Raw genomic sequence first — 24,438 nt, forward strand, 5'->3', positions numbered from 1 at the left:
CCAAGTAAATTTTGGGCTGGGTTGGGCAATAACTCATTTATTGACCTAACACATCTTGATCCGCCCAAATTCAGCCCTACTCGTCCATTTGTCACCTCTAGTCTTTACTAAGGGCACTTCGACTAAGGGCTCGTTTGGCCATAAAAAGATTATTTTTTCGAATTTTTTTTTCTTTTTTTCGAAATCAGCGTTTGTCCATGAAATTTTCGATTTTTCACTTAAAGATGAATTTCAAAATTTTTTGAAATTTTGAAAAGTTCAAAAAAGCTATTTTTCAAATTTCACTTCAGATCCCTCACAAAAATTCAAAAACAACCTTAAATTATATTCATGTCCAAATGCAACTCTAATTTTTAAATATCATTTTCACTTAATTTTATTTTTTTTTTTCGAATTTTACAATTCTTACGTCCAAACGCCCATTTACTATGATAGCCCCAACCGAGAACGTCAGTTAAATAAGATCCAACAACTCCTCTCAAATGACATATGGCATAGCCTTATCATATCTCCTGAAACATTAAATACATTATCCAAAAATGTTGATTACTACTCTGTTGGCTTTCTTTATTTTGACATTTCTGAAAATATCAGATACTGTTTCATTTTATATGTGACAGTTTTCTATCATATACTCCAGTTATTACTTTAATATATTATTCGAAAATTAAATTAATTTTATCTTTTAAGTACCGTCATGTTAAAATACGACAACACAAGGGCATGAATGTTCGATTGAAAACAAAGAATACATCTTGTTTCCACAGTGCTACATTGCATTTGCCTGGATTGTCGTATTCTACTGTCTAAATTTAGAAAACCACTCGTCCAATATGTCCTTACTTATTTGGCAAAAGAGCATAAGAGAAAACTATACAGAGTAATCGTTTTTTAAATTAATAGTCGGAAAAAATATATATTTTTATATATTAATATATAATATACATATAATATGCTCCATTCATTTAAAACAAAAATAAACTTATTTTTTTCAGACAGTTTAAAAAAGAATGAACCATTTCTAAAGTTAAAAATAATTTAACTTTAAATTTTCTTTTATCTCTAATGAGATGATTTATTGTCACACAAATATCTATGGATTATTTAGACCAAGCCTCTTTTTATTTTTTTTAAACTATGTGCCAAGTCAAATAACTTCAAACAAATTGCGGAGGAATATATATATATATATATATATATATATATATATATATATTAGGGGTGTACATATATATGTATATTTTACTAGCAGATGTAGTTATATTGGCTGAGGGCCAAATGTATGGGTGAGCGATTGAACAGTTCGGATTGGATATGAAAATTCAGTTTGAATTTTCGATTTCGGATGGAAGAATAGACAATCTAAATCCAATCCAAATAAGTTCATATAGGATCGAATTTTTTAAGTTCGATTTCGGATTAATTGGTTTGGGTATTTTGAATTTTTGATTTTGAGCTTATAAGTTGAGATGTTTCTTCTTCTAACAAAAATGAACATCCAAATTAAGTATTCCTGTTAACTTGCCTAAATAGTTTCTCATTTTCATCACAATCGTCCAATTAAAACTTTCAAATAATGAAATCAGCATCAAAGAAATGCAACATAGACATTGATAAAGGCCGATAAGAAATAGCAATAGTAAAATCATATCCAAATAGAAAGTATAATAGACAGTAACTTCGTAATTAATTATAAATATATGAGATAATATATAATTGGTAGGGTATTTGACTTATTACTATTGGCTTATGGATAATTGATTAAATATAAAATATATAAAAAATAGATTTTCGTATATCCAAAAATCTGAAGTACCAAATCCAACATCCAATCCGAAATTCATAAATTTCAAAAATTAATTCTCGATTCCAAACCAAAAATTCAAAATTTTGGATTTCGGGTTTGTCCAGAAATTATGCCCACCCCTAACAGAATGTGTAACTTGCATAAAATAATCTGTCTTTATTTTGAATTTTTGAAAAACAAGAATCACATTTAAAATTCGTGTATTAAGGAACAAAGGTGCTCAAAATAATACTGCCACGTTAACCTCATCAATATCTTCTTTAAGTAGGGTATATCTAACCCTCTAGATAATATAATTTATCCATTTACCCATCAATCCATTAGATAATCCAATATATTTCACCATCAAAGTTACTACAACAAAAAATGACCATTGGATCTATTCACCATCTAACGGCCTAAGATCGTTTATTTATCACATCAATGAAGAGGAGAGGAAAAGGAAATGATATACTACTACTTTCACCTTAATGTAAAAGACACGAGCTGATCAAATAAGCTAGTCTTCAACCCCGATTTAATATGGTAAGTGTTGCATAATTAAAAAAATATAAAAAGATGCTCAAATAATATTGCTACGCCAACCTCATCAATATCTTCTTTAAGTGGGGTATATATAAATAAAATAATTTATCCATTAGTCCATCAATCCATTAGATAATATATTTCACCATCATAGTCGTTACAACAACAAAAATGACCATTAGATCTGATCGTTTTTATAATTACATGAGAGAGGAGAGGGACGGAGAATAGAAAAAGAAATATTAGTACGCAATTGATAGGATTTGAAATCTTAACATCAATTATGAAAGACAAAAAATTCATCTATCTCTTAACCTCGATTTTAATATCATTAGTCATGCATTAAAAAACTAAAAATATGCTCAAATAATACTGCCACGTCAACCTCATCAAATATCTTCTTTTGTGTGGGGTATATCTAACATCCTTAGATAAATTAATTTATCCTTTGGGACCATCAATCCATTAGATAATATTCCACCATCATAGTCATTATAATGGACAAAAGATTTATGACCGTTGATCGATCTTACTTCACCAATCTAACGGTCCTTAGATTCTGAGCTGTTAGCACGTGGAACTTTTGCTAAATAAACAAAACAAGAGCACACAATGGGCATTTGCCGCGTTACACAATGTGGATAATCATTTTATCTGTTTCACATGGTAACAAAACGACAACGTTTTGTTCAACACTAAACGACAACTCTAAAAAGAAATGCTAAACATACTTATTAAATTAATTTTGTTATCATCTAGTCCGGGTTACCGCCGGAAACCAGAGACCGCCGTTGACGGCGGCGGAGTCGAAGCCGACAGATCGGCACTTCACGGCGTACGCCTGCTTCAATGGCGGCAACAACGACGGAGTGTTCGCCGACGGGATTAGATTCGCCGTCCGTTTGTACGGACCGAACCATTTGTTCTGCATGAAACGGTGTTTTCTCCACGGCGGAAGATGTAATCCTCTGATCTTCAACGATCGTCTAGCGGCGTCGCTCATCGTCCTCAGTATATGCTTCAATTCCTCGCTTTTTCCGACGAAAACCTTCGGCAACGACTGAGATAACCGCTCGTAGAAGAGCGTTGGCCTCGCGATCTCGAACTCCGCCGCGAAATCCAAATCGACGAAGTAACGAGTTTGCCGGTTACTGGAATCCGATCGGAGAACGTCGATGTACTCGTAGCTTCCGGCAGCAAGTCCGCCGGAGCTCTCCCATTTAGCTTTACATATAGCAGCATTATAACCTAAATCTCTCAAATACATCATCACATTCCTCCGAAATAGCAAAATATTCGACTTCGAACACGAGAAAACTTCCACCGCCTTGTAAACGTGAGAGCACAGCATGTTCCTAAACAAATCCGTATCGCTTTGAAAAATAACCGGCGGCATGTTTTCATCAAAATCAACTGATTCGCGTACTGACTCGTCGGATTCGGAGTCATTTTCCGGCCTCTGATTTAGAGCCACATCATCAGGGAAGCCAAAAACGAGATCGGAAAAGCTAGGGGAAACTGAAGCGGAGTCGAAATCGGCGTCGGCGCTGTGTTCGCTGCCGCTGCTGAGGTAACCGAGTTCCCGGAGATCGCAGCCGCCGACGATTCGGGCCTTTACTTTGTCGTCTAACGGGTCAGTGACTCTCTTCATTTTGTTAGTTCTAGACATTTTGTTCTTCAAATTTTGGTAAGAAAATAAATTATTAATGTTGTTTTAATTTTAGAAAAAAGATGATTGAGCTTCGTGTTGTTATATATAGGGGAGAAGTTGAGGGGTGGTTGGGTAGGGGGTTAAGACTTGAGACATAAAGATAGGAACTCAATAGCGAATATTCGAAAGAAGCTGCTCCCTCCGAAAAAGTATGATTTACTATTTTTATCTATGGATCCAAATAGTTTTTTGCTTTATTTATAGAATTTTTCGATAAATTTTGAAATATTTTAGATATATCAATGTGATTTATAGTAGTTACTTATTTTATACAAAAAAAAAATGTCTCTTTGTAAGTATAATTTGACTATCTTTATGTTGGTACAAGTACCAATTTATCTCTTTCTTTTTAAATATCTATTAGAGCTTGAAAGGCATATGCTTTTATATATAAGTGGGAAAACAAGAATAGGTAACATGTTGTCTTATAATAATTCATATATATCATTTTATAACAATTGTATATTATGATTTTTGCATAGATGATTGAAAAGCCAAACCATCCTCAGCACCTAGGTCCTAGAATAGGAAAAGTCTGGTTTTATAAACTATTTATATATTATTATCTACCGTATAATAAAGGTTGCATTATAATTTTTGCACAAATAATTCAAAATCGACCAGCCTCAGCACCTAGAATATCAAAAGGTGTGGTTTTGATAATAACTTTTGTATTAGTTTTTGCATAGTTGAAAAATCAAACCAGCCTTAGCACCTAGAATAATAGAAAGTGTGGCTTTATGTTACCAATAAAGAAGTAATGATTTCCTTTATCATTATCGAGTGGATGTGATTTTTTTTATCTTGGTTAAAAATAATAAATTTGAACCCCTGTAGTAATTTCTGAGAGAAGATTTTTTAGAAAAGAAATTATATATACTCTTTAACTTTAAGGTTTAAATCACTGTCTCGACTACATCTTTGCACACTTAAACCTTTTCAGATTATATCTAATATAAAATAATTATTAATACTAAATTTGAAATTAAAAGGCTGTTGAAGAGATAAAAAGGGAAGCTGAACTGACACCTGAAAAAGGATATACTGGGTTGTATAGTAGTAAAGGTGGGGCATATGGTGGTAATATTGAAGGGGCATATCCAAGCGAGCCACAGAATTATTCTTGTCGTAGATGCCTGGTGATATGGACTGCTGTGATTGGTCCACGTATATTATAAAATCATGTGAATCGTTGTTGAACACGTGAATGGCACGTGTAGACAAAATTCATTAGAAGTGGTTTATTGTACGTTGGTTAGGTTCATGTACTGGACGATGGGTAATAGGTTAAGTTTTGGACTTACAGGTGTGAGGGAGGGGTTGCAGTGCCTCTTTGGAAAGTGGGAAGGTAAAGGGAATAGAGAAGGAATTGAAATTTAAAATTTATGTGATCCTCATTTAAGTTAATATTTTTATATATATATATATATATATATATATATATATATATATATAATGAGTTTTTTAATACGTATATAAACTTCGGATCAAACTCAATGAGTTTAACCAAACTGATAAATTATATTCTAGCTTTGCTCCTTAAGAGTTACGTGCAAAACAAGATAGTAATATATTTGATGTAGATGTGTATAAATACAACAATAATAACTATTCTCTCTGAACATTTCATTTTATATCTTAACTTGTCTGAAAACGAAATTAAGAATAAAAAAAAAGTTTAAATCTTACAGGTTTAGAGTAAAGTGCTTATAACATATAAAAATATTTTTTTGCACTTATGGTCTTAAATATATCGTATATTCTTACAGGGAGTATCATTAAAAGTAAATGTGTGAACTTTTAAATTTAAAACTTATTAAATATAGAAACTAACATTCTTTTTAAAACAGTAAAAACAAGATACATAATTTGAAATAGATGAAGTATATTTCTATCTGAAAGAGTTTATAATCATTTGCAACCAATCTTTAAGTCTAAAACTAGTTGAAATTAATTATATAAAATCATTACTAACCAACGTCTCAATCTGAAAATAGTTGAAAATAATTGTATAAGTCATTACTAGCCTAGTCACTCCATTTAGATTCAAATTAATTCAATACGAGTGTCAAACTGATATCAATTATAATTGTTATGGAGTTTTGGTACCAACATCAACTGCTATTACATTTCATATCGAGGATAGTTAGTGAAGATTATAGGGAAAATATATAATTATCCCCTAACCTATACCCAAATTTTCAACTACACACGTTTTCTTTGCGGGATTCATAGTACCCCCTAAACTTTTTTTTACCTTAATTATTTGGACCTTTTGTGCTGAGCTGGACTGGTACCCCAGTTAAAATACAAGTGATGTAGACACGCGCTTCATTTATTAAAAAAACGATGGCCCCCCATCCCATTCCCCTTTTTATCTTTTTATTACCTCTTATTTTTTGTTTCATTAAAACAACGGAAAAGGTCCAAATATGTCCTTATACTATACGAAATTGATCACATTTGTCATTCGTTAATACTTTAGCTCAAATATGCCTTTACCGTCACATAGTTGGTCCATATATGCCTTAGAGTTACACAGTTGGCCCATATATGCCCTTTTCAAAACGGAATCCACCCAAACTAATTAACTCTTTCGTTAATTGTATTAAAGTATATATTACAAACACTATTTTCTTTTTATTAGTACTTTTTTTTTCTTTACCTTTCTCTTTTCTTTCTTCTTTTTTTTTTCTTCTTTTTTTTTTCCTTTTTCTTTCAACCTTATCCGATTTCCTCCATTACTGATGTCTTCTCCATTTTCATCACCAATTTCACTTGACAAAACTCATAAATTCCAATTACTAAGAAAATTCTCCCATAAAAATATTTTTATAAATCATATGTTTTTCAATTTTTTAATTTTTACTGAACATATATTTAGTTCTAAAAAATTTAACAAAGTAAGATTGAAATAATATTTATGTAACAAAAAATTCAAAAATCCAACAAAACCGAACAATCCAAACCGATATAATTGGTTTGGTTTGATTTTGATAAAAAATCAAAATTAAACCAACTCGTTCCATGTACACCCCTAATATACATAGTTAATAAAAAAAATAAAAAATGTCCAGCTGAAAAAAGACTAACAACTCAAATTCATAACACTACAACTTGAACTCTAGGCTTTTAATCATTAAATTATCTTTCTGGAAACAATTTAAATATTTTGGTCTTTTGAGTATTGTTAAAGGTTGAGATATTTTTATTATTTTAAAGTTTAAACCATAATTTTTGGAATAATTTCATTTCATTTATTTAGAGGGCCAGTGAAATTGAAACTTGATTACTTTATGGGAGAATTTTCTTAGTAATTGGAATTCATGAGTTTTGTCAAGTGAAATTGGTGACGAAAATGGAGAAGACATTAGTAATGGAGGAAACGGATAAGGGAGAAAGAAAAAGAAAAAAAGAAGAAGAAAGAAAAGAGAAAGGTAAAGAAAAAAAGTACTAATAAAAAAGAAATAGTGTTTGTAATACACTTTAATACAATTAAAGAAAGAGCTAATTAGTTTGGGAGAATTCCGTTTCGAAAACGGCATATATGGACCAACTGTGTAACTCTAAGATCATATATGGACTAACTATGTGACGGTAAGGACATATTTGAGCTAAAGTGTTAACGAATAGAAAATGTGCTCAATTTCGTATAGTATAAGGGCATATTTGGACCTTTCTCTTAAAACAAAACAGATCAGACCTAAAAAATTTCCCAATTCTTCACACTCATCTTCTATCTTCGATCCTTAACAAAATCAGCAAGACTTAAAAAATATTCTTTGTTCTCTTGCAATTGGATACTAATAGATCGAAAATAAGTATAAAGCCCATATTTAATGGTTCGATTCAAGGAAGGGGAGGTCATATTGGAAGGCTAAACAAGAATAATGTTATAGGGTTTTTCGTGTGTCGATTGAAGGTCAGATTTGAAGGCTAAGCTTTTTATTCGTCACAATCTAAGAGCAAAGGTTAGTTCTTTACTGCTTTTAATTACTTGTGTTAGTTTAGGGATTTTAAATACTTTTAGCCTTGGCGATTTTGCGATTGGCAAAATAAATTTGAGGTTTCTTGTCTGCAAGTTAACCTCGGAGATTTGTATCACGATCCAAAATCCCACCACAGGCGTCGTGATGGCACCTAGTTTCTAAGACTAGGTAAGCCAATTTCTATTACATTTTGAAGACATTTTTTTTTTTGAATTAAAATCTAACAGCGGAAATAATTACAATACACAACCTCCCAATACTGGTAGTACTGAGTCACGAACTCTAACTGAATACAGGGAATAATCACGAGGACCGAATATACAATACTGTTTGATTACAAATTAACAGTACAATGAAATGAAAAGACTCCAAGGGACTGCGACGGCCAAGCAGCTCTACCTTGAATCCTTATGATCGCGCTTTAACTCTGCTCAAGTCCGATATCTTCAATACCTGGCTCTGCACAAAAATGTGCAGAAGTATAGTATGAGTACGCCACGGTCGGTACCCAGTAAGTATCAAGACTAACCTCAATGGAGTAGAGACGAGGTACAGTCAAGACACTCACTAGTCTAATAACCTGTGCAATATGATATACAAAATAACATGAAACAAATAACAATAGGACAACATGGAACAACCAGCGATATGCACAACAGACAACAAGAATACCATTAATATCACTCAACAATTAATAAACACAAGTACACCCAATTAAAACAAGTCCTCCAAATAAATGTCTTTCACATATAATTCTTCTAGATAACTCTCTTTCAAATATAATTTTCTCAAATAATTATTTTTCGAATATAATTCTTTCAATAAATCTTTTCAAATATAATTTCCTCAAATAAATATCTTTCAAATAAAATTCTTTCATATAATACTTTCTAAATAAAAATCCTTCCAAATAAATATTTTGAATATAATTCTTTCAATAAAAAAAAAGTCACCATGTGACACCTTATTTCATAAACATAAAAATACGGGTCTCAACCCATTTTTATATTTTTTTGTAAAGACGGGTCTCAGCCCATTTTCATATTTCCACGGCACCTCATGCCCTCATTTCATATCACAACTGTACGGACAATTCACGCACCAATTATCATTATCATTTCATCACAGCACCTCGTGCCCACATTTCAAATCACAACTGCACGGACAATTCACGTGCCAAATATTCTCATTATTTACTCACGGCACCTCGTGCCCACATTTCATTTTATAATCCGCCTCGCAATAGCCACAAGCTCTCAATTTCAACATAAATCGGATTATTATCAATTTACCAACATCAAGACAAGTTGCACAAGGTATAGAAATAAAAACAAAAAAATCACAACATCACATGAAAATTATCAACCCCACATCATCACATATCGTCCCTGACAATAGCCACCCTTATTGCTCCTATTGTCACCATTATCACTCCTATAGCCATCCTTATCGCTCCGGCCAAACAATATCAATAGCCACCCTTATCGCTCCGCCCAGACAATATTCCAACAAACACAACAACAGTGAAATGCCACCCTTATACCCACATAACATCAACGGTGAAATGCCACCCTTATCTCCCCCAAAATAGTAACTCACACAACACAACAATTTACACGGAAAATTAACACGACAATATAATAAAATCAATTCATATCACAATTTGCGCAATGGCCACAACCAAATTCTAAAGATATAACAAAAATCAATTAATTTCACAACAAATAACTCAAGGCTCCACACAATGTATATAACACCCAAAAACAATCAATTGAGATAAAAATTACTCAGCATAAAGCAAAACCTTCATTTAATGCAACTATAGATAATTATATTAACACTTATTCTTAAGCTCACTTAAATTAATTATTTGCATAAGAAGATTCATAGTGTAATTAATTTTCAAGAAATATTAAACCAACAATATTCACGAAATTTCACAAATATTTCAAGTAACACTCACATCAAATTATCATATAAAAACAAATTCAACAATAAGGATTTAGGCATGGCAAACTTATGATTTAATAATTTTCCACAATTTCCTCATTAATTACGCAATAATGCATAAGACTTTATTTCAATGAATTTTGCACGTATAAGCTCGAATACATACTCGTCACCTCGCGTACACGATTTTTCACATTTCACAAATGGCACATAAGACTCAATGCCTAAGGGATAATTCCCCAACTCGAGGTTAAGCAAGACACTTACCTTTTTGAAGTTAGGCAGATATTCCAAAATAACATTCTTGCTTGAATTGGCCTCCGGACAGCTCAAATCTATCCAAGTTAATTGTATAATTTCATTAAAATTCATCAGAAACAATTCCGGATAATAATACGTCGTCTTAAAATTTTATTCCAAAAAGTCAACAAAAGTCAACGCAGGACCCGTCTCTCGGAGCCCGACATAATTTTTATAAAATCCAAACACTCATTCCAATACGAGTTCAACCATACCAATTTTATTGAATTCCAATAACAACTCGACCTCCAAATCTTAAATTTTTATTTTTTGGAAGATTTTTTAAAAATCTTGATTTTTCCATTAAAATATGAACTAAACGATGAATATAATCATAGATTCATGAAATATAATCACTTTAGGATATAGAGCATTTACCCAAGTCGAAGTCTTGAAGAACTCCTCCAAAATCGCCCATAAACCGAGCTCCAAAATTTAAATCGAAAAATGGCGAAATGACCATTTTTGGTCCTTAACATTCTGCCCAGTTTGGCACCTGCAGACTAATTTTCGCACCTGCGTGCTCACTTTTGCGAGCGACATCTCGCTTATGCAAAGTCCACTGCCCAGTCGACCATCACATTTGCAAAAGTTTTTCCGCTTCTGCGATGCCTCACACGCACCTGCGATGCCCCTCCGCTTCTGCGCCTTCTCTGCCCGCTTCTGCGCTTCCGCAGGTGCGGGATTTTCTTCGCACCTGCGACCACTGTCCAGGCCTTTCCCTTTCATTTCTGCGGCCTAAATCTCGCATTTGCGATATCGCATCTGCGATCAATTTCATCGCAGATGCGATGAAACCAGTGGCAGATTTCCAACACACCTTCAAGTCACATTTTGGTCCGTTTAACCATCCGAAACTCGCCCGAGGCCCCCGAGACCTCAACCAATTATACCAACATGTCCCAAAATACAATACGAACTTAGTCGAGGCTTCAAACCACGTCAAACAACGCCAGAATTACGAATCGCGCATCGAATCGAATTATAAGTTTTCAAATCTTTCAACTTCTATATTTTGCGTCGAAACGTATCAAATCAATCCGGAATGACTTCAAATTTTGCACACAAGTCATAATTGACGTAAGGGAACTATTCCCATTTTCGGAATCGAAATCCGACCTCGTTATAAAAAAATTCACCCTTCGGTCAGACTTTTCCAAAAATCTTATATTTTCCAAATTTCGCCAAAACATGTCGAATTGTCCTGTGGACTTCCAAATCCAAATCCGAACATAAACCTAAGTCCGAAATCATCATACGAAGCTATTGCCATCATTAAAATTCCATTCCGGGGTCGTTTGCTCAAAAGTCAACTCCCCGGTCAACTCTTTCCATTTAAGCTTCAAAATGAGAAGTTTTCTTTAAATTAAATTCTGAATCTTCCGAAAACCAAACTCGACCACACACGTGGGTCATAATACATATTGTGAAGTTTCTCGAGACCTTAAGTCACTGGACGGGGCATAATTTCTTAAAACGACAAGTCGAATCGTTACATTCTCCACCTCTTAAACAAACGTTCGTCCTCGAACGTTCTAAGAATTATTCTGAGATACCAAATTGATGATTTTACTTTTACACATATACTCGCGGTTGATTCCACGCTACCGCATTTGAGATAAGCGTGACAACATCATCTCATTTGAGTTTATTTCTTTTATTCATATTTGTAAGCTTTAAGATCAAATTTCATGCACTCCAAACATTTCAAAAGGTCTAATTTTTATTTACGACAACACACGGTATTAGTCTCAACTGGCTATAGCAACTCGTGCCTACGCACACATCAATTTTCTTGATAGTGTTGAAGTACTTCAAAAAAAAATCTAGGGTGTTACATTCTTCCCCCGCTTAGAATCATTCGCCCTCAAACGTATAACATATTTATCTCTTCCTTAGCAATTCTCAATCCTTCAAATTTTACTAACTCCCAAATTGTTTTCAGAAATTTCGACAGAATCTCCCCTATAATTGGGCCTATCCACCTGTCAGAGTAACACCAAAACAACTCCTAACAACACATCCACAACCCAATACAATACCACAAGGTATATATCAATAACACCAATCTCAGCATTACAAGCACTGCATTATTATAATGATATCAGGACATGAAACACATCATATGTATGCTCATCACCACATCTCTGGTCTTAAAAGTTGTTCATAATTAATTCCAGCATCATCAATTAATCCCATATTAACCATCACCTCATTTCGAATTTTCACTACACTTACAACAGAATGTGAGTCATGAAGACCTCATGATTGCTTACTCGGATTAATGAGTCACATTTAACGCCACATGGGCACTCATCTCAGAGGTTAAAACTCAATGTTTACAGCACCAAAATGGCTGAATATGCACAGAAAAAAAATACAAGAATTTATCAAATAAGCCTAACAGGCATGACTCCCTATTAATACTATTGTACAATTAAATTTCACAAAGGAAAAATTTTAAACTCATAAATATTTTACAAGGACCTCGTCCTTACATAACTTCCATCGCGGCTTGGAGCCCGGTTTAAATATTTCACATCATGTAAAAATGCGAGGATCTCGTCCTCAACTCCGAATCACAAGTATTTTGCACATTGTGCCAACTGAAATTTTCAATTTCCTTTCTTTCTTCTTTTCAATATATTTCATAAACAATTTTCACAACATATAATGAACCCTCCTACTGGTAGGGCATATAATTCATAAAAATTAGAATCAATTATTCCGAAACACATTAAAATCACTGTAATGAATAATAAAATTACTTTTGGGCTTATAGCCCTCGATGGTGTACCAAAAATAAAATGACAGACACGGGCTCACACCATCAAATCTCCCAACAGGGATAACATATAAGTGGGTTACAAATTTACGAATCTCACCCATAAGTGGAGCATAATATGAGGACTCACCTCAATATTCAGAACCAAATCAAATTAAGGAAAATATCCTTTTATAATAAAAATCAAGATCGTACCTGTAACGACACCATCTGGTGTATTGACCTCAGCCAAATCATAATGATTAAATCAACGGGTCGGGCCTCCACCTCTTAGGCGTCCACTACCCGCATGTCCTTCGCATCTAGCTGACTGTGCACGTGGAGTATCGACTGGTATAAAGCTTGTAGCTGGAGTGTTCTAATGAAATCCACTCCTCCCAAGTCTGGGACAATATCTCATGATATGCCTAGTATCACCACACTCATAACAACCCCTCTGAGGTCGCGGCTTCTCTTACTGAGTCTGTGCCGGATAATTGGAATAACCACTGTAAGAATCTCGTGTCGGTGGTGCACTGTAAACTGGAGCACTCTGAGTAATCTGATGTGCAGACTGAGCTGACGGACTGCTCGAGCCTCCGTTATAATGGGTTCTAGCTGAAGAGTAAAACCCACTGAACCCTCCAGATCTTCGAGACCTTTTGGCCTCCTTAGACTCCCTTTCCTCGCCTAAAACACCCTCAATCTTCCGTGCAATCTCCACTACTTATTGAAATGGAGTATCAGTTTGCAATTCTCGAGCCATACATATTTTAATATCATAATCGAGCCCCTCAATAAATCTGCGGACCCGTTCTCTGATTGTCGGAACTAAGATAGGTGCATGATGGGCTAACTCACTGAACCTGATAGCATATTCAGACATTGTCATGGTGCCCTGACGCAACTGTTCAAACTCTGTGCTCCACATATCTCTGAGAGTCTGGGGAACAAACTCTTTAAAGAATATTTCCGAAAATTGAGCCCAAGTTGGTGGTGTGGCATCGACTGTTCTACCTTCTTCATAGATTTGCCACCACCGATACGTTGTGCCTGACAGTTGAAATATAGTAAAGGAAACTCCGCTCACTTCCACAATACCCATGGTGAGGAGAATATGGTGACAACTTTCCAGAAATCCTTGGGCATCCTCTATAGATGTGCCACTGAAAGTTGGTGGATCATATTTCTTAAACCTTTCAAGTCTCTTTTGTTCTTCTTCTGATGCCTCGGGCCTGACCTCAGGCCGAACCGGAATAACAGGTTGTACTGGTACTACACCCGAAACCTGACCAACGTGAACCTGCTGCTCTGGAGTTGTGATAGGAGTCTGAGCTACTTCCTCAATCTGCGGAATGTTTGGTGCAACATAGATCATTCCCGCATGAGTTAATGTACTAAACATACTCAGGAACTGTTCTAAAGTCTCCTAAAATACTGGGGTAACAACAGGTGCTTCTGGTACATGTCCCCCAACTGGAGCTACTAGTGGATCCTCAATTGTTGTTCTGACAGGTGCTCTAGTCGCAACACGTGCCCTTCCTCGACCTCTATCTCGGCCCCGACCTCTTGCAGCCCTAGCAGTATGTGCGGATGCCTGATCAGCTAACCCAGTATCACGTGTCCTCACCATCTATGAGAGAATGGAGATACAAAGGTTCAAATTCCAAATTCAACAAATTTCGCACCACGAGAATGAAAAAAATGGAAATTTCCTAACAGTTCTGTAGCCTCTCGAAGATAAGTACAGACGTCTCTGTACCGATCCGCAAGACTCTATTAGACTCGTTCGTGACTCGTAGAACCTATGAACCTAGAGCTCTGATACCAACTTGTCACGACACAAAATCTCACCACAGGCGTCGTGATGGCACCTAGTCTCTAAGACTAGGTAAGCCGATTTCTATTAAATTTTGAAGACATTTTATTTTTTGAATTAAAATCTAACAGCGGAAATAATTACAATACACAACCTCCCAAGACTGGTAGTACTGAGTCACGAACTCTAACTGAATACAGGGAATGATCACAAGGACCGAATATACAATATTGTTTGATTACAAATTAACAGTACAATGAAATGAAAAGACTCCAAGGGACTGCGACGGCCAAGCAGCTCTACCTTGAATTCTTATGATCGCGCTTTAACTCTGCTCAAGTCCGATATCTTCAATACCTGGCTCTGCAAAAAAATGTGCAGAAGTATAGTATAAGTACGCCACGGTCGGTACCCAGTAAGTATCAAGACTAACCTCAATGGAGTAGAGACGAGGTACAGTCAAGACACTCACTAGTCTAATAACCTGTGCAATATGATATACAAAATAACATGAAACAAATAACAATAGGACAACATGGAACAACCAGTTATATGCATAACAGAAAGAATACCATTAATATCACTCAACAATTAATAAACACAAGTACACCCAATTAAAACAAGTCCTCCAAATAAATGTCTTTCACATATAATTCTTCTAGATAACTCTCTTTCAAATATAATTTTCTCAAATAATTATTTTTCAAATATAATTCTTTCAATAAATCTTTTCAAATATAATTTCCTCAAATAAATATCTTTCAAATAAAATTCTTTCATATAATACTTCCTAAGTAAAAATCCTTCCAAATAAATATTTTGAATATAATTCTTTCAATAAAAAAAAAGTCACCATGTGACATCTCATTTCATAATCATAAAAATATGGGTCTCAGCCCATTTTCATATTTCCACGGCACCTCGTGCCCATAATTTAATCACCATATTTTTCTGGCACCTCATGCCCTCATTTCATATCACAACTGCACATACAATTCACGTGCCAATTATCATTATCATTTCATCACAGCACCTCATGCCCACATTTCATATCACAACTGTACGGACAATTCACGTGCCAAATATTCTCATTATTTACTCACGGCACCTCGTGCCCATATTTTATTTTATAATCCGTCTGGCAATAGCCACAGGCTCTCAATTTCAACATAAATCAGATTATTATCAATTTACCAACAACAAGACAAGTTGCACAAGGTATAGAAATAAACACAAGAAAATCACAACATCACAAGAAAATTATCAACACCACAACCTCACATCATCACATATCGTCCCTGACAATAGCCACCCTGCTCCTATTGTCACCCTTATCACTCATATAACCACCCTTATCGCTCTGCCCAGACAATATCAATAGCCACCCTTATCGCTCCTATTGCTACCATTATCGCTCCGCCCAGATAATATTCCAACAAACACAACAACAGTGAAACGCCACCCTTATACCCACATTACATCAACGGTGAAATGCCACCCTTATCTCCCCCAAAATAGTAACTCACACAACACAACAATTTACACTGGAAATTAACACGACAATATAATAAACTTAATTCATATCACAATTTGCCCAATGGCCACAACCAAATTCCAAAGATATAACAAAAATCAATTAATTTCACAACAAATAACCCAAGGTTCCACACAATATATATAACACCCAAAAACAATCAATTGAGATAGAAATTACTCAACATAAAGCAAAACCTTCATTTAATGCAAATTTAGATAATTATATTAACACTTATTCTTAAGCTCACTTAAATTAATTATTTGCATAAGAAGATTCATATTGGAATTAATTTCCAAGAAATATTAAACCAACAATACTCACGAAATTTCACAAATATTTCAAGTAACAATCACATCAAATTATCATATAAAAACAAATTCAACAATAAGGATTTAGGCATGGCAAACTTATGATTTAATAATTTTCCACAATTTTCTCATTTACTGCGCAATAATGCCTAAGACTTTATTTCAATGAATTTTGCACGTATAAGCCCAAGTACGTACTCGTCACCTCGCGTACACGACTTTTCAAATTTCACAAATGGCACATAAGACTCAATACCTAAGGGGTAATTCTCCCACTCGAGGTTAAGCAAGACACTTACCTTTTTGAAGTTAAGCAGATATTCCAAAATAGTCTTCTTGCTTGAATTGGCCTCCAGACAGCTCAAATCTATCCAAGTTAATTGTATAACTTCATTAAAATTCATCGGAAACAATTCCGGATAATAATACGTCGACTTAAAATTTTATTCCAAAAAGTCAACGCGTGACCCGTCTCTCGGAACCCGACATAATTTTCATGAAATCCGAACACCCATTCCGATACGAGTTCAACCATACCAATTTTATTGAATTCCAATAACAACTCGACCTCCAAATATTAAATTTTTATTTTTTGGAAGAGTTTTTTAAAATCTTGATTTTTCCATTTAAATCTGAACTAAACGATGAATATAATTATAGATTCATGAAATATAATCACTTTAGGATATAAAGCACTTACCCAAGTCGAAGTCTTGAAGAACTCCTCCAAAATCGCCCAAAAACCGAACTCCAAAATCTAAATCGAAAAATGGCGAAATGACCATTTTTGGTCCTTAACAAACCGAGCTCCTGCGTGCTCGCTTTTGCGAGCAAAATCTCGCTTATGCGAAGGCCACTGCCCAGTCGACCATCACATTTGCGGAAGTTTTTTCGCTTCTGCGGGAATCGCTTATGCGATGCCTCACGCGCACCTGCGATGCCCCTCCGCTTCTGCGCTTTCTCTGCCTGCTTCTGCGCTTCCGCAGGTGCGAGGGCCTTTCCCTTTCGCTTCTGCGGCCTAAATCTCACATTTGCGATGTCGCATCTGCGATCAATTTTATCGCAGATGCGATGAAACCAGTGGCAGATTTCCAACAGACCTTCAAGTCCAATTTTGGTCCGTTTAACCATCCGAAACTCGTCCGAGGCCCCCGGGATCTCAACCAATTATACCAACATGTCCCAAAATACAATACAAACTTAGTCGAGGCTTCAAACCACGTCAAACAACGCCAGAATTACGAATCGCGCATCGAATCGAATTATAAGTTTTCAAATCTTTCAACTTCTATATTTTGCGCCGAAACGTATCAAATCAATCCGGAATGACTTCAAATTTTGCACACAAGTCATAATTAACGTAAGGGAGCTATTCCCATTTCCGAAATCAAAATCCGACCTCGTTATCAAAAATTCACCCTTCGGTCGGACTTTTTCAAAAATCTTATATTTTCCAACTTTCGCCAAAATATGTCGAATTGTCCTACAGACTTCCAAACCCAAATCCGAACATGCGCCTAAGTCTGAAATCATCATACGAAGCTATTGCCATCATCGAAATTTCATTCCGGGGTCGTTTGCTCAAAAGTCAATTCCCCGGTCAACTCTTTCCATTTAAGCTTCAAAATGAGAATTTTTCTTTAAATTAAATTCTGAATATTCCGAAAACAAACTCGACCACACACGTAGGTCATAATACATATTGTGAAGTTTTTCGAGACCTTAAGTCAGTGGACGAAGCGTAATTTCTTAAAACGATAAATCAGGTCGTTACAATTTGATTGTGCGTGTGTTCAGTGAAAAGTTTTGGTTTTTAGCAAATAAGTATTTTTACAGTACTAGTATCTATAGTTTGTGGAATTCTGCTGAATTTGGTTTTATCGACAATTATTTTGCTTTGTTTGCATATAGGAATGAGTGAGTTTGCTTTAATTACTTTAAGATTATATCATGGTGAGGTCTTAGAGTTTGGAAATGGGGAACCGAAATATGTTGGTGGGGGTAATGAGTGAATATTTGGATGTTGATGTGGATACCCTATCCTATTTTGAGTTGAAGGATTATATTAAAGAATTAGGGTACAACTCAAGTTGTAAATTTAGTATCCAGCCACATAATTGTGGCATTTTAGGAGATATTGAAAATGACAAGGCTCTTTTAGCAATTGGTAAGTCTTTACAACACGGCTGGTTTTGGAAGTATATGTGCACATGCCTGAAAAGGAATCTTGTTCCCCTTTTAATAAAGGGTCTACTTTTAATTGTTCTGTTGCTCATTCAAACACTGCTGCTCCTTCAAACACTGCTGTTGCTCCTTCAATCACTGCTGCTACTCCTTCAAATACTGCTGCTGCTCATGCAGATCCAATTGTTGTTCCAGCATACACAACAGCTGCTCTTTCTAATCCAGAATCTTCTCAAACTGAAGATTACTCAAGTGAAGATGGGTCTGATGAATCAACTGAAGATAGTGATTATTCTGAAGACAGTGACTTTTTTGGGGGGATGATTATGGCAGTGATGTACATGAGGAGTACATAAAGATTAGGAAGGAAAGTAGGTCATTTCAAAGGAGAAAAAGAAAGGAGAAAGTTGCTGTTGATACTAAAGATGTACCATGTGGTGATGCTGGGCTAGATCTTGGTTTTGATGAGACTGAAACATGTAAAACATGTGTAGAAGGAGGGCTAGGTGGTGATGAACCATATTATCCAAGTTCCAATGCTTGTAGCTTTGAAACTGATGAAAATGAATGTTGGAATGAAGATGGGGACAGGAAGGTAAAGCTAACAAAAAGGAGATCTACATCTACAAAGAGCGTGAAGTTTGTTAAAACATGTAAAAAGATTGTATGGCAGTTGGGTATGATCTTTGAGTGTGTTGATGACTTTAGAGTTGCAGTAACTAGGTATGCACTACAAAAAAGAGTTCTGATTGAAAAGCATGTAAATGAGCCAACTAGATTCAGGGTGAGGTGCACCAAGGATAACTGCAATTGGCTTTTGTTTGTAAGCTTGGATAGTGTAAGTAATAATTTTGTTATAAGGACTTACAATCCAGTTCACAAGTGTGAGAGGGCCTCCAGAAATTATTTGTGCAATTCTAAATTCTTGGCCAAGGCCTTTAAAGATAGAATAACTGAACAACCAAACATAAGAGTATTCAAGTTGCAAGAATTAATTAAGAAGAAATTCAAAGTTCATGTTGGTAAAACCATAGCCACGAGAGCAAGAGCTAAAGTACTGCAGCAAATAATGGGTGATCATAATGTGGAGTTTGGTAGAATTCTTGATTACAGGGATGAGTTGTTAAGGACCAACCTTGGGAGCACTTGTGTTGTGAAGCTTGGTGAACCTGATAAACTTGGGAGGCCAGTGTTTGTAAGCTTTTACATCTGTTTTAAGGCACTGAAAAATGCATTCTTGTGGTGTAAAAAATGCAAAGGCTTCGATGGTTGTTTCCTGAAGGGTGTAAGCAGGGGGCAACTACTAGTTGTTGTGGCTAAGAATGGTAATAATCAAATGCTTCCACTTGCTTGGGCAGTAGTTGAATATGAGAAGAAAACTACATGGTCATGGTTCTTAACTTTGCTGAAGGAAGACTTGGGATTAGGTGATGGCACATGCTTCATTTGATCACTGACATGCAAAAGGTATATTTCAGCAACTGTAACTTTGTGTTTCATTAGCTTCACTTTCTTTCTTTAAAACTGACTTATCATTCATGTAACAGTAATTTACAAGGATTGGATTCAGCAATTAAGGAATTCTTTCCAGCTTGTGAACAAAGGGTGTGTGTTAGACACATCTTAGCTAATTGGTCAAAGAAATGGAGAGGGCTTCAAAGGAGGAACTTATTCTGGAAATGTGCTAGAAGCACTTATGAAGCAGAATTTAAAAAATTATCTGAAAACACTGTCAATGCTTGGTAAGAACATAGTGGATGATCTATTGTACTATGACAAGGGGTATTGGTGCAAGGTGTATTTTAACTGTGAAGTCAAGTATGATGCAGTGGATAATAATATGTCAGAGAGTTTTAATACCTGGATCTTGGCAGCAAGGCACAAGACTATTATTAGCATGCTTGAAGAGATTATAATCAAGATGATGACCAGAATAGGCAAGTTAAGGGCATTTGCAAATACATGGAGCAGCACCATCTCTCCAATGGCCTTAAAGATATTGGAGGACAATATTGAAAAATCAATGAGATGTACCATTGAGTTTAATGGACAAACATGATATGAAGTAACGAATGATGGTAAACAACATACTGTGTGCCTTAGTAAGAAGGTTTGTAGTTGCAGATCTTGGATGCTAAAGGGGATACCATATTCACACGCCATATGTGCAATGTATTATGACAATGTTGAACCAATTGATTTCATTGATAGCTGCTACAACAAGGAGACATACTTGTTAACTTATTCTAATTTCATTCAACCATTGAGTAATATGGCAATGTGGCCTGAATCTACCAACCCTTCTGTTGCACCACCAGTTGTCAAAAGTATGCCTGGCAGACCAAAAAAGGTTAGAAGGAAAGAGGCAAATGAAACTAAGAAGTTGGGTAAATTGCTTAAAATGGTCTTGCAATGACATGTAGCCTCTGTCATGAGAGGGGTCACAACAAAAGAGGGTGTCCAAAGAGTGATAGACTTGGTGCTAGTTCATCAACAGCTGCTGCAAAACCATCAGTTTCAGGAAAGGGAAGAAGCAGACCAAAGGTAATGTTCTATTTTGTATCAATTTCTTTTAAATTTAGTTCACTATCTAACATGTTTTTTTTTTCAGAAATCAAGTACTAATGAAGATGAACCTACTGTAAAAAGAGGAAGAGGTAGACTAAGGAAAACAACTAATGCATCTGCTGCTAATGCACCTGATACTGCACTAAGTGCATCTGTTGGTGTTGAATTTCCATCAACTTCTTCACTTGGCAGTTGGTTTACCTATTCTGCTCCTAGTTCTGCACCTCCTGATACAGTAGTTAATACTTCTGCTGCTGCTGGAATTTTATCAACTGCTGGAGGCAGGGGAAGAGGAAGAGGAAGGGGAGGAAGGTCCACAACACATCATTCACTTGAAAGTTGGTTTTCATATTCAGCTCCAATTGCATCTGATATTGTATATGCTGCACCTAGTTCATCTACTGCTACTAGAGGAAGGGGACGGGGTATTGGAAGCTCAACACCATATAAAAGGCCAAGACTGATGGGAATGAGTGTGTTTCAGGCTAAGAATGGCTTCACAGCTATTAATGTAAGTGTTGATGCAATCAGTTCTGCTATTATCTTTATTTACCTTAAACTAATTAAACTATTTTTTGTATAGCCTGGGCTGCCAAGTAGCAGAATAGTATCCACTAGATCATCAATAAAGATTACAAGATCAGCTGTTGTTACTGGTGGTATTGGTTTCAAACCAACAAGTGGACTGAAGTGGAAAGGAAAACAAGCAATTACAACAAAAAGGCTTCAAGAAATTAGAGACAAATCAAGGAATGCTGGTTCACAGCCAAAAGAACCATGGAAATTATAGTGTTGATAGGGCCCTATTGTTTTTAGTTCTATCTAGAATGGTATTTTTGTTGTTATGAAGCTGCTGAAATTCTTGAAGTGTTGTTAGAATTATGGAACATTGGTATTCAAATGTACTATTGTTTGTGTTGTTGAAAACAAATGTGTTGTGTTTGAAATAGTACTGAAAGTGTTATGTTGGAAACTAATATTTTGTTATTAGATTATTGGTATTCAAATGTACCGTTGAAGTAATTTGTTGAAAATTATAGTAGTTTTCTTCATATGCAATTTGTTTAGATGTTCTGAAGTCGTGAGCAGTGTGCTAACCAACTGCTCCAAGAGGCTTCTTTTTTTCTTTTGCCAAAATTTGCTCAAACAGCAACAAGAGCAGATTTGTCAATAGAAAATGATACCATGATACCAAAATGATGTTTCATTCTAATACAATACCAAAATGATGTTTCATTAAAATACCAAAATGAAGTAGACAACCAAACCACATCTAACTTACCCTATCCGACATCAATACCAAAATGATCTTTTATTACGACAACAATCAAAATGATCTTATATTACGACAACAACCAGCTACTATGGCAACTCCATTTGATTTTTCTTCAAGTTGCCAACTTGGATTAAGCTGCTAACATACACAATTTGTGGCCTAGACTGTCGTAATTTTCTTCTAACTCTTTGATTTTGTTACCAATCTTGGAAGAATAAAGTTTGATCTTTTATCAACTTTTTCCTTGTCTCTCCATCTGAAAAACTTGCAATTTGTGGCCTGAAATTTAAAGAATACAATAACGACCCAATCAACATTAATTTTCAAATTAGTCGATAGGCTTAGAACATGAACACATACCTCATAGTGAGGACAAGACCAAAATCGTCTTCCGGGATTCCGATATGACCAAGAAGTTTGCATTTGCAGCAAAATACTATGTTTGCATCGCACTTTGGCATTGAGCATTGGATCATCTTCGTCCATGCACAATTTATTCAACTTGGTATTTGCCATTCCTAACCCTAAGATTTCATAGACAGAAATTAGGGAAGAAATTAAAAAATCCTTAACAGAAAAACGAGTCAAAGGGAGGAATTTACACAAAAAAATCTCTTACCTCTTCAAACCAAAGAAAATTGGAAGTCAAAACCCAGTTTCAAAAGTCTTGAAAATGGTTGGTATAATGGGGAAGAAGAATGTTTTATGTTTAGAAGAAGAGCTCTTCCAAATCAGCTTTGAGAACGACACGTGGCCATTTCGTATAGGCTAAAGCCTTTTTCTTTAATTTACTACCCGCTTGGGGGCGGTCTGTTCACGTTCCAGTCCAGCTCAACACAAAAGGGCTAAATAATTAAGATAAACAAAGTTTTGGGGTATAAAAATCCCGCAAAGAAAAAGCGTGTAGTTGTAACTTTGGGTATATGTGAGGGGAGTAATTATGCATTTTTCAGAAGATTATATGAATTCTGTTCATTTCATATTCTTATTTAGATATGTTTCATCTTGATTTTCGATTATTTGCCTTAAAAAAGAAAGTAAACAATTTTTTCAGAGTAGAGGTACATATCATAATGATATACAAACTTTTAAACAAAGTAAAAGAGAACTTCTATAAACCCCAAACTTTTTTTATAATCATTTGATACCTGATATTAAGCTAGCTTTTGGATATAGATTTGGTTAAAATTTGAAAAAAATAAATAAATTTTGAAGATGAGATGAAAAATAGTGTTTGGAAGTTGTAATTATATTTGGACATGCATTTTTACTTAAAGAGAAATTGATGTTTTGTGAGTAGAAAATTTCAAAACTTGAAAAATTAGTTTAAATCACTTTTTAAAACATGAAAAATTCATCTTCAAAAATTGCCCAAAAACTGATTACTTTTTATAACCTAACAATGCTTTCAAAAATTTTTGAAAAAAAATTAAAAAATGTTATAGCCAAACGGAAGCTAAGATTTTTGGTACTTGACCGCCGAAAAATTTGTATTTGAACGTGTAGAACCTATTAAAGAGAGAAGTATTTTATACCAATTTTTATTTTCAAGATCTAAACCCGAACTTTTTGAATAACAGACAAATCTAATATATCTCAAACCCTCAAGGATAAGCGCAAGGGCAATGTAGCCTTATAGTTAGGGTTCATCTGAATTCATAACTTTCGACATAAAATATAAATATTTATATAAAAAAATT

At 35.0% G+C, this 24,438-nt stretch overlaps 2 protein-coding genes and 1 long non-coding RNA gene across 3 annotated transcripts; 1 reads left to right on the plus strand and 2 right to left on the minus strand.

The window, feature by feature from the left end:
- Positions 1–2,897: 2,897 nt before the first annotated feature.
- LOC104102561 (uncharacterized) lies at positions 2,898–4,319 on the minus strand. Its single transcript, XM_009610297.4, has one exon. The coding sequence runs from the start codon at positions 3,999–4,001 to the stop codon at positions 3,084–3,086; it is 918 nt and encodes a 305-aa protein (XP_009608592.1). The 5' UTR covers positions 4,002–4,319; the 3' UTR covers positions 2,898–3,083.
- LOC104088254 (uncharacterized) lies at positions 3,875–22,452 on the plus strand. Its single transcript, XM_070196375.1, has 5 exons — positions 3,875–3,965; positions 19,072–20,361; positions 20,442–21,438; positions 21,506–21,973; positions 22,046–22,452. The coding sequence occupies exons 3-5, from the start codon at positions 21,307–21,309 to the stop codon at positions 22,250–22,252; spliced, it is 807 nt and encodes a 268-aa protein (XP_070052476.1). The 5' UTR covers positions 3,875–3,965; positions 19,072–20,361; positions 20,442–21,306; the 3' UTR covers positions 22,253–22,452.
- Positions 22,453–22,651: 199 nt separating this feature from the next.
- Positions 22,652–23,444, minus strand: LOC104088253 (uncharacterized). Its single transcript, XR_684504.4, has 3 exons — positions 23,358–23,444; positions 23,099–23,262; positions 22,652–23,017 (listed from the first exon to the last, which is right to left on the minus strand). It is a non-coding gene; the product is annotated as an uncharacterized lncRNA (long non-coding RNA).
- Between the last annotated feature and the right edge of the window lie 994 nt (positions 23,445–24,438).

Source organism: Nicotiana tomentosiformis, chromosome 2 (genome assembly GCF_000390325.3).
Source record: "Nicotiana tomentosiformis chromosome 2, ASM39032v3, whole genome shotgun sequence".
Lineage (NCBI taxonomy): Eukaryota > Viridiplantae > Streptophyta > Magnoliopsida > Solanales > Solanaceae > Nicotiana > Nicotiana tomentosiformis.

Bases quoted from the DNA above. Each gene is read 5' to 3' on its own strand.
- LOC104102561 (XM_009610297.4), bottom strand. From the start codon at position 4,001: ATGTCTAGAACTAACAAAATGAAGAGAGTCACTGACCCGTTAGACGAC.
- LOC104088254 (XM_070196375.1), top strand. From the start codon at position 21,307: ATGACATGTAGCCTCTGTCATGAGAGGGGTCACAACAAAAGAGGGTGT. The intron at 21,439-21,505 runs GTAATGTTCTAT...TTTTTTTTTCAG, and splicing joins AGGGAAGAAGCAGACCAAAG to AAATCAAGTACTAATGAAGA. The intron at 21,974-22,045 runs GTAAGTGTTGAT...TTTTTTGTATAG, and splicing joins ATGGCTTCACAGCTATTAAT to CCTGGGCTGCCAAGTAGCAG.